Here is an 11,181-nt window from a genome sequence, read left to right on the forward strand (position 1 = left end):
CCGTTAACGTAGCAGTTGAAGTTGATAAGATTTCAGATATTGTTGTTGATTCTGATATCAAAGAGCTTCTGTCTGGGGTGAATGAAAGTGTTGTTCCATCAGTTGATACTGTCGAAGTAACAGTTGAGCTAGATGGAATGTCAGTTGTTGACGAAACTGTTGAACTTGAATGGATATCAATCGTTGACGTAACAGTTGAAAATGATGGGCTTTCAGATATTGTTGTTGTTGGAATTGTTGTTGATTCTGTTGGCAAAGAGCTTATGTCTGGGTTGGTTGAAAGTGTTGTTCCATCAGTGGTTACTGTCGATGTTACAGTCGAGCTATATGGAATGTCCTTTGTTGACGACACTGTTGAACTCGAATGGATATCAATCGTTGACGATACCGTTGAAGTTGATGAGATTTCAGATATTGTTGTTGATGGATTTGTTGTTGATTCCGTTATCAAAGAACTTCTGTCTGGGTTGGATGAAAGGGTCGTTCCATCAGTTGTTACTGTCAATGTTACAGTTGAGCTAGATGGAACGTCCATTGTTGGCGTTGTGGTTGAATGTGTTGAAGAAGAGGTTATGTCTGTTGTGGATGTAAGGGTCGTTCCATCATTTATTACTGTCGATGTTATTGTCGAGCTAGATGGAATGTCAGTTGTTGAGGAAACTGTTGAACTCGAATGGATATCAGTCGTTGACGTAACGGTTGAAGTTGATGGGATTTCAGATATTTTTGTTGTTGGATTAGTAGTGGAATCTGTTAAAGTGTCGTTAATTGATGTCGTTGATATTATTGTAGTTTTGTCAGTAGTCTGTGTGAATGTTACCGTCGAACCTGATGAAATGTGTGTTGTTGATGTTGTGGTTGAAAAATTTTCTGTCAAATTATCTGTAAAAACTGGTTGCAGGGTTTTCATATCACAAGTTATAATATTATTAAAGGATACATCATATGCAGTTTCATCAGTTACTGAAGTTTGAGTGGCCATCAGTTTTGTCATTGATCCAGTTGAGGATGTTGAAGCGTCGGTTATGGAATTGAATTCTTCAGTTGGTTTAGATTTTGTAGAAACTTCGGTGGTTGCTAAAGTTTGTGTAGTATTTGTAGTGCTCATTTCTTTCTTGGAAATATATGAGTCATCTGTGCTCATGTCTGTTGTTGTGGTTGAAGTCGGTTTCATGCTCGTATTTATTGAAGGCTGTTCATTCGTTGTTGTGCTTTCATCCGTTGTCAATGTTGATCCATCGGTATTTAAAATTGATGTCAGACTTGAAGTTAAATAAAAATCCTTCGTAGTTGATGTTTTTTCGGTTGATGTCGGTCTCATGTCTGTGGTCGGGGTCAACCTATCAGTTGACATTGCTGAAGTTTGCTCAGAAGTTTGAATTGATGATAAAGATATATCGGTATTCAAAATTGCAGTTGTAGAAGTGGAATCTCCGATTGTCATCGTTGTTGTCTCACTTGATATTAACGAGATATCCGTTGTAGTAGATGCTGGTTCGGTCATCTTCGTGCTTATATCTGTGGATGATGTCGAACCATCAGTGGTCATCGTTGAAGTTTGAGTAGAAGTCGAATCTATTTCCGTGGTGGTAGTTGTTGGTTCGGTCGTTGTTGTACTCATTTCTGTAGTTGAAGTCGTTGCAGCAGTTGTCGTTGTTGAATTTTCAGCTGTATTAGTTGATATGTCCGTTGTGGTTGACGTTTGTTCAGTCACGGACGAACTTGTTTCTGTAGTTGAAGTCGTTGCAGCAGCTGTCGTTGTTGGATTTTCAGTTGTAGTAGTTGATATGTCCGTTGTGGTTGACGTTGGTTCGGTAGTGAACGTACTTATTTCTGTAGTTGAAGTTGTTGAAGCAGCTGTTGTTGTTGGATTTTCAGCTGTAGGAATTGATATGTCCGTTGTGGTTGACGTTCGTTCAGTGATGGACGTACTTATTTCTCTGGTTGAAGTCGTTGTAGCAGCTGTTGTTGGATTTTCAGTTGTAGTAGTTGATATTTCCGTCGTGTTTAACGTTGGTTCGGTCGTGGATGTAATTATTTCTGTAGTTGAAGTCGTTGTTGGATTTAAAGTTTTAGTTGTTGATATTTCCGTCGTGGTTAACGTTGGTTCGGTCGTGGATGTAATTATTTCTATAGTTGAAGTCGTTATTGGATTTTCAGTAAATATAATAGTTGATATTTCTGTTGTGGTCGATGTTGGTTCGGTCGTTGAAGTACTTATTTCTGTAGTTGAAGTCATTACAGCAGCTGTCGTTGTTGGATTTTCAGTTGTAGTAGTTGATATTTCCGTCTTGGTTAACGTTGGTTCGGCCGTGGACGTACTTATTTCTGTAGTTGAAGTCGTTGCAGCAGCAGTTGTTGTTGGATTTTCAGTTGTATTTGTTGTTATTTCCGTCGTGGATGACGTTAGTTCGGTTGTAGACGTACTTATTTGTGTAGTTGAAGTCGTCGCAGCAATTGTCTTTGTTTGAATCTCAGTTGATATTGTTGTTATTTCCGTCGTGGTTGACTTTGGTTCGGTCGTGGACGTACTTATTTCTGTAGTTGAAGTCGTTGCAGCAGCTGTCGTTGTTGGATTCTCAGTTGTAGTAGTTGATATGTCAGTTGTGGTTGACGTTGGTTCGGTCGTGGACGTACTTATTTCTGTAGTTGAAGTCGTTGCAGCAGCTGTCGTTGTTGGATTCTCAGTTGTAGTAGTTGATATGTCAGTTGTGGTTGACGTTGGTTCGGTCGTGGACGTACTTATTTCTGTAGTTGAAGTCGTTGTTCGATTTTCAGTTGTAGTAGTTGATATTTCCGTCGTTGTTAATGTTGGTTCGGCCGTGGACGTACTTATTTCCGTAGTTGAAGTCATTGCAGCAGCTGTTGTTGGATTTTCAGTTGTAGTATTTGATATTTTTGTCGTGGTTAACGTAGGTTCGGCCGTGGACGTACTTATTTCTGTAGTTAAAGTCGTTTCAGCAGTTGTCGTTGTGGGATTTTCAGCTGTATTAGTTGATATGTCCGTTGTGGTTGAAGTTGGTTCAGTCGTGGACGAACTTATTTCTGTAGTTGAAGTCGTTGCAGCAGCTGTCGTTGTTGGATTTTCAGTTGTAGTAGTTGATATGTCCGTTGTGGTTGACGTTGGTTCGGTAGTGAACGTACTTATTTCTGTAGTTGAAGTTGTTGAAGCAGCTGTCGTTGTTGCATTCTCAGTTGTAGTTGTTGATATGTCCGTTGTGGTTGACGTTGGTTCCGTCGTGGACGTACTTATTTCTATAGTTGAATTCGTTGCAGCAGCAGTTGTTGTTGGATTTTCAGTTGTATTTGTTGTTATTTCTGTTGTGGTTGACGTTAATTCGGTTGTAGACGTACTTATTTCTGTAGTTGGAGTCGTCGCAGCAATTGTCGTTGTGGGAATCTCAGTTATAGTTGTTGTTATTTCCGTCGTGGTTGACGTTGGTTCGGTCGTGGACGTACTTATTTCTGTACTTGAAATCGTTGGAGCGGCTGTCGTTGTTGGATTTTCAGTTGTAGTTGTTGATATTTCCGTCGTGGTTGACGTTGGTTCGGCTTTGGATGTACCTACTTCTGTTGTTGAAGTTGTTGCAGCAGTTGAAGTCGTTACAGCAGTTGTCGTTGTGGGAATCTCAGTTGTAGTTGTTGTTATTTCCATTGTGGTTGACGTTGGTTCGGTCGTGGACGTACTTATTTCTGTAGTTGAAGTCGTTGCAGCAGTTGTCGTTGTTGGATTTTCAGTTGTAGTAGTTGATATGTCCGTTGTGGTTGAAGTTGGTTCAGTCGTGGCCAAACTTATTTTTGTAGTTGAAGTCGTTGCTGCAGCTGTCGTTGTTGCATTCTCAGTTGTAGTTGTTGATATGTCCGTTGTGGTTGACGTTGGTTCCGTCTTTGACGTACTTATTTCTGTAGTTGAAGTCGTTGCAGCAGCAGTTGTTGTTGGATTTTCAGTTGTATTTGTTGTTATTTCTGTTGTGGTTGACGTTAATTCGGTTGTAGACGTACTTATTTCTGAAGTTGGAGTCGTAACAGCAATTGTCGTTGTGGGAATCTCAGTTGTAGTTGTTGTTATTTCCGTCGTGGTTGACGTTGGTTCGGTCGTGGACGTACTTATTTCTGTAGTTGAAGTCGTTGCAGCAGCTGTCGTTGTTGGATTTTCAGTTGTAGTTGTTGATATTTCCGTCGTGGTTGACGTTGGTTCGGCTTTGGATGTACCTACTTCTGTTGTTGAAGTTGTTGCAGCAGTTGAAGTTGTTGCAGCAGTTGAAGTCGTTACAGCAGTTGTCGTTGTGGGAATCTCAGTTGTAGTTGTTGTTATTTCCGTTGTGGTTGACGTTGGTTCGGTCGTGGACGTACTTATTTCTGTAGTTGAAGTCGTTGCAGCAGTTGTCGTTGTTGGATTTTCAGCTGTATTAGTTGATATGTCCGTTGTGGTTGACGTTGGTCCAGTTGTGGATGAACTTATTTCTGTAGTTGAAGTCGTTGCAGCAGTTGTTGTTGTTGGATTTTCAGCTGTATTAGTTGATATGTCCGTTGTGGTTGACGTTGGTTCAGTCGTGGATGAACTTATTTCTGTATTTGAAGTTGTTGAAGCAGCTGTCGTTGTTGGATTTTCAGTTGTAGTAGTTAATATGTCCGTTGTGGTTGACGTTGGTTCGGTAGTGGACGTACTTATTTCTGTAGTTGAAGTCGTTGCAGCAGCTGTCGTTGTTGGATTTTCAGTTGTAGTTGTTGATATTTCCGTCGTGGTTGACGTTGGTTCGGCTGTGGATGTACCTACTTCTGTAGTTGAAGTTGTTGCAGCAGTTGAAGTTGTTGCAGCAGTTGAAGTTGTTGCAGCAGTTGAAGTCGTTACAGCAGTTGTTGTTGTTAGATTTTCAGTTGTAGTAGTTGTTATTTCCGTCGTGGTTGACGTTGGTTCGGTTGTAGACGAACTTATTTCTGTAGTTGAAGTCGTTACAGCAGTTTTCGTTGTTGGAATCTCAGTTGTAGTTGTTGTTATTTCCGTCGTGGTTGACGTTGGTTCGGTCGTGGACGTACTTATTTCTGTAGTTGAAGTCGTTGCAGCAGCTGTCGTTGTTGGATTTTCAGTTGTAGTTGTTGATATTTCCGTCGTGGTTGACGTTGGTTCGGCTTTGGATGTACCTACTTCTGTTGTTGAAGTTGTTGCAGCAGTTGAAGTTGTTGCAGCAGTTGAAGTCGTTACAGCAGTTGTCGTTGTGGGAATCTCAGTTGTAGTTGTTGTTATTTCCGTTGTGGTTGACGTTGGTTCGGTCGTGGACGTACTTATTTCTGTAGTTGAAGTCGTTGCAGCAGTTGTCTTTGTTGGATTTTCAGCTGTATTAGTTGATATGTCCGTTGTGGTTGACGTTGGTCCAGTTGTGGATGAACTTATTTCTGTAGTTGAAGTCGTTGCAGCAGTTGAAGTCGTTACAGCAGTTGTTGTTGTTAGATTTTCAGTTGTAGTAGTTGTTATTTCCGTCGTGGTTGACGTTGGTTCGGTTGTAGACGAACTTATTTCTGTAGTTGAAGTCGTTACAGCAGTTTTCGTTGTTGGAATCTCAGTTGTAGTTGTTGTTATTTCCGTTGTGGTTGACGTTGGTTCGGTCGTGGACGTACTTATTTCTGTAGTTGAAGTCGTTGCAGCAGTTGTCGTTGTTGGATTTTCAGCTGTATTAGTTGATATGTCCGTTGTGGTTGACGTTGGTCCAGTTGTGGATGAACTTATTTCTGTATTTGAAGTCGTTGCAGCAGTTGTTGTTGTTGGATTTTCAGCTGTATTAGTTGATATGTCCGTTGTGGTTGACGTTGGTTCAGTCGTGGACGTACTTATTTCTGTAGTTGAAGTCGTTACAGCAGTTGTCGTTGTTGGAATCTCAGTTGTAGTTGTTGTTATTTCCGTTGTGGTTGACGTTGGTTCGGTCGTGGACGTACTTATTTCTGTAGTTGAAGTCGTTACAGCTGTTGTCGTTGTTGGAATCTCAGTTGTAGTTGTTGTTATTTCCGTTGTGGTTGACGTTGGTTCGGTCGTGGACGTACTTATTTCTGTAGTTGAAGTCGTTACAGCAGTTGTCGTTGTTGGAATCTCAGTTGTAGTAGTTGTTATTTCCGTTGTGGTTGACGTTGGTTCGGTCGTGGACGTACTTATTTCTGTAGTTGAAGTCGTTACAGCTGTTGTCGTTGTTGGAATCTCAGTTGTAGTTGTTGTTATTTCCGTTGTGGTTGACGTTGGTTCGGTCGTGGACGTACTTATTTCTGTAGTTGAAGTCGTTGCAGCAGCTGTCGTTGTTGGATTTTCAGTTGTAGTTGTTGATATTTCTACGGTGGTCGTCGTTCGTTCCGTTGTGATCGTGGTCGCGAGTGTTGTTGTTGGAATCTCAGTTGTTGTACTTATGACTTCGGTGATGGTTGTTTGAATTACAGTTTTCACCTGGGTTGTATTTTGAACCAGGCACTGGTAGGTTTGCGTGCACAATTGTAATTCTGGATCAAATTTGCTACTTTCTGGACAGTACATTTGAATTGAAATGAATTCGCCTTCTGTTTTACTTCGGGCACATATAAAATAAGTCGAGCAAAGAGGATCTGATGCATCATTGAATCTTCCTGCTTCTGAGCAGTTGAAGGTTTCCGTGTTCGTGATGCTGTCGTTATTGGTCAAGTTGATGTCTTCTCCTAAAGAGATGAGGATGAGCCAAGCGTCGACATTTTCAGGGAAGGATTCCGTTTGTAATTTAGCTAGTCGATCCCTGATGAGGAGTGTTTGGTTGCAGAGATACTTATCTCCGAATTCGCATTTGGAAGTGGCCGGGTTGAAGTATGATGCTCCAGGGCAGGTAAAGTTGAGGGTGAGGCTGATCCCGGCGGAAGTCTCAGTGCAGACCACATATCCCTTACAGTCCTTAACAGTGGTGTCAAGGAAGCGGCCATGGTCCTTGCATTCGAAGGCCCTGACCAATTTCCAGGACGAGCATAACATTATCTGAAATGGAAAAGACTTTTTAAAACACATTCAAAGTGATATTTATCTATGTAATCGAATAAGAATATGAAAAATACCGACGCAAATAAATTGTCAAATCGCTTGATATTTTATTGTTCCAGTTTTTTCAACTCCGAAATAAATCGATAATTTTTTTTAAATAATACATTTCCTAACTTTTTTGTTCACATATGATAAAGCAGCTCCCCAGACGAATTGTTGGCATAAGTTATAAATTCTATCTTAGCCACGAATTGCAAAAATCAGGTGTCTTTTATTCCATAATTCAATTTAATTTTTAGAAGTACCTAAAATTTAGTATTCGGTTAATAAATCAAGGGTTATATCAAGAATCAAAAATTTCCTATTTTTGATATTTTGATATTTCGATATTTTTCCCCTTAGATCAGATTAGCACGGAGAAAAATGAATATTGCTAATTTATTAAAAACCTCTTCAAATGATTGGTAATTCCGGCTTAAAACGGGATTATAGGAATTACGAATTAACAGGTTTCCTGATAAACTTTTAGTTAATTACGAATATGTTATGAATGAATATTGCTAATTTATTAAGAATCTTTTCAAATGATTGGTAATTCCGTCTTAAAACGAAATTACAGGAATGAAGTTTGAATTAACAGGTTTCCTGATAAACTTTTAGTAAATTACGAATTACATGTTCTCGAAAATCCTAATATTTTTGCATTTCTCCATTTACTAATTTTTCATGTGGGAATGTCCAAACAAAATAATAAACCAAAAGCAATGGCGGTCTTGTGTGATGGAATAAAAAGATACACGAGAAGACACGATTATTTATAATAGGCTAACAAATTATTATAAGCATCATTATCACTCGCCTGAAATATCAATACATATTTAAAATAAATCTAATTTACTTGACTATTTTCGGAAAAGTTATAGATTTCCATTCAAACATTATACATAATATGTTAAGTAATAAATATAATTATTTTATTTAAAAAATACTTTTGAACTACCAATCGTTTACTTTATGGTACGTCTGCAATTGCAATAACAATAATGATAGTTGGATAATTTGTGCGTTTTTCTAAAAAATCACCTCTATTAGTTTACTTGTTGGGTTACAATGCAGAGTTGCGCTCCATCCTCCTTTAGCCAGTGACGTTTCGAACCATGTTACAATTTCCATCATCAGGACATATGTAACGATTGTAAAGAAGGAGGAAGGCACGTGGCAATTACATTAATTAAACCCAAAAAATAATTACTATAATTATTTTCTGTAAAAATATAAAATCGTGTAAATTTATTTTTATTTTAAATGGGTACGTACCTTATAAAAAACACTTCAGCCGACTGAATCAGGTAAATTTAAAAATGTAATAATGAAATAAGTATTCAGAGAATGTAATTTAAAAGTAAAATTATGGAATGCGAAATAACAACAACGCAAGCAAAGAATTTTTCATAATTCCTCTGTTTCCTGTCAAGGTACAGTGAAAGCTGAAGAGTTCGTTAGAGAGATATTTATGTCCGTCAAGTTGCTCTACGCCAGAAATCCTGACAAGATAAGCCTAACGGTACCATTAATAACAAATTACTGATTTACCGGCTCTAAGTCGTGGTGGTAATAAAAAGTTGTATTGAAAAAGTAGACGAGATACAGTAAGTTTAGTGTTTATTTAACATATCCGAGCAGAGAACAGTGCGATAGGTCGACTTCGTTTGCTGAAGTACTTAATATTAATTGGTGTGATTGTAGTTTCCAATCGCAGTCAATTTGAAAGAGATGTATTTTTTTCTTTAAATTTTCTTTATTTAATATTAAATTTCCAATTACATGTTATTACATTACATAAAGTTTGTTTTCTTTTTAATACATTACCGTACATTGTGATACACCTTTTTTTAGAGCAAATGCTCGTGTTAAAAAGGCGGAGAAACGCGTGTAAATAATAATTTAACATATTTTTTCAGAGAGTGTAAAGATCATGAAAAAAAAATGTAAATATATATTTTTTTGTATGTTAGTCATTGTTCTCTACTTTGACTTGATGAATTTAAAAATTTGAAGGGATAATATATTATGTGCTCCTACTCTTTAAAAGGACAGTGAAGAGTTGAGTTGTGATAAAATTTTAAAAGTGCTAACTCTCATGGTTTGAAAATGAATCTCTTATAGCCCAGCTACACTACTCGCGAAGTTGATCGAAGTTGACCGAATACGATAGTGTGGGCACGAACTTCGCTTCGCTTCGGGCATCTTCGCTTCGCTTCGCAAGACTTCCGATTGTTGTCGGTAAATGCGCCCGAGTCAAAGGACTCGAAGCGTCACGGCATAAATAAACCAATCACTGACTGGTTGGACTGAGTTACTCCAAGTTACTCGCGAAGTACACGAGTGTGTGGGCACGCACTTCGAACTTCGTCGAGGACTTCGTCGAAGCGTCGAAGCGAGTAGTGTAGCGGCCGCTTTACAATGCGGAAATAAAAAAAGTTTCCGATGTTCGTTGTTTGCGCGGCAGCTTAGGGTTATACTCATTCAAAAGATTTGAATGATTGGATTCTGCATTCATTTCAAATTAATTTGAACCTGTATTTTTTAACATGAATACCAATACTACGGCATTCCCAAATGAGGTATGTTGTGAGAGTGGAGATAGTGGGGAGGGGAAGGCAATGGGAAATAGGAAGGTGGGGAAACACCTGGCTAGTCAGATCTGGTCACCAAACACAGCTAAGTTTCAATTCTGAATGGCAATGATGTGGGCTAGGACCTGGTGGTAAAATTATACAACATAACTTATAGGTATAACGTAGGTATGTTACTATAAAGCACTTTAGACACACATAAATAGACGATCTACCATCCCTTTTTGAGTTAATTTTAATTTCTTATTATTTCAATATTAATAAAAATGTTTGTTCAAAATCTTAAATCTCCGAAAGTTCTTCACATTTTTAATATTTAACACAACGTTGCATAAGTAGTTACAAAATTCTATCTGCAGACTATGTGCTGCAAAAAACGGAGGAAACCGAATAACTATTAAATTATCTATTAATTAAGTGGAATACACATTATATTTTTAATGATAAATTAACGTTTATGAGACAAGGTTTTATGCATAGCATAAAGGATAAAAAATAATTATAAGAAATAATTAGTCATCCGAAATACTAATACAAATTGAAAACATCTCCCGAGTAAAAATAAATGACAAGTAGCCGACATAGCTCAGTGGATACAGAACACCTGACCGGACATCAGAAGGCACGGGTTTAATTCCCGTTGGCGGCATTTATTTTTACTCGGGAGATGTTTTCAATTTATATTAGTATTTTGGAATACACATTGCCTACTTATCACGAATAAACTTAGAAGATATATTTATTTCTTCAAAAACATTAGAAACATACTAGACTCCAAATCTATGAAAATTGTTTATTACTCTCTTTGTCAATCTATCATTGAGTATGGAATAATCGCATGGGGAGGTGCAACACTATCAGCTATAGATTCATTATCAAAGCCACAAAAATTAATTATGAAAGTTAATATTTATTAATTTTTAATAAATATTAACTTTCATAATTAATTTTTATAATTAATATAATATAAAGTTAATCTTAAAGTTCCCTTAGAAACAAGTACTGCAGATATATTGTACAAATTCCATGTATAATCTAAAAATTAGACAAATTTACACAAAAACTATCTTAACTCATCTGTTTAAAAATAAAACACATACATTTTATGAAAATACCCAAAATATTGTAAACACGAGGCACAAAACCAAAGAACTCATACAAACACCTAAAACAAACACAACATTTGGTCAAAGAAATTTCAAATACATTGCGTCTAAAATATAAAATAACCTACCTGAAAAAACAAGAAAATAGAATAATATTAACAAATACAAAATCCTGATCAAACAATGGATCATCGAAAAAGGTCGTGCAATAATTAGTCACCTCACCCAAATATAATCCTCTATCTCATTATTGTTACCACTACCTACCAACCTACGCAACCGACGCAATGTAGGCATGCTGTGTCTGTTCTACAGGTATTTCAATGGAGCCTGGAGCTAGCAGCATTGATCCCTGATGCACCGGTGCACGTGCGCGAAACTCGACGGACACGAACTGAACACTCGTTCACGGTTGACGTTGGCATGAGAACGGGCCGTTTTTACGACTCGTTTTTGT

The 11,181-nt window shown here is 37.8% G+C and overlaps 1 protein-coding gene across 1 annotated transcript; it reads left to right on the forward strand.

Moving 5' to 3' along the window:
- The first annotated feature begins 4,628 nt into the window (after positions 1 to 4,628).
- Positions 4,629 to 6,558, forward strand: LOC149423985 (uncharacterized). Its single transcript, XM_089631949.1, has one exon. It carries the CDS (start codon positions 4,629 to 4,631, stop codon positions 6,411 to 6,413), a length of 1,785 nt encoding a protein of 594 aa, XP_089488075.1. The 3' UTR covers positions 6,414 to 6,558.
- Positions 6,559 to 11,181: the final 4,623 nt, after the last annotated feature.

Source organism: Hesperophylax consimilis, chromosome 5 (assembly GCF_061612785.1).
Source record: "Hesperophylax consimilis isolate HC1 chromosome 5, BYU_Hcon_1.0, whole genome shotgun sequence".
In the NCBI taxonomy this organism is placed as follows: Eukaryota; Metazoa; Arthropoda; class Insecta; order Trichoptera; family Limnephilidae; genus Hesperophylax; species Hesperophylax consimilis.

Coding starts and splice junctions, on each gene's coding strand:
- LOC149423985 (XM_089631949.1), top strand. CDS start 4,629: ATGTCCGTTGTGGTTGACGTTGGTTCGGTAGTGGACGTACTTATTTCT.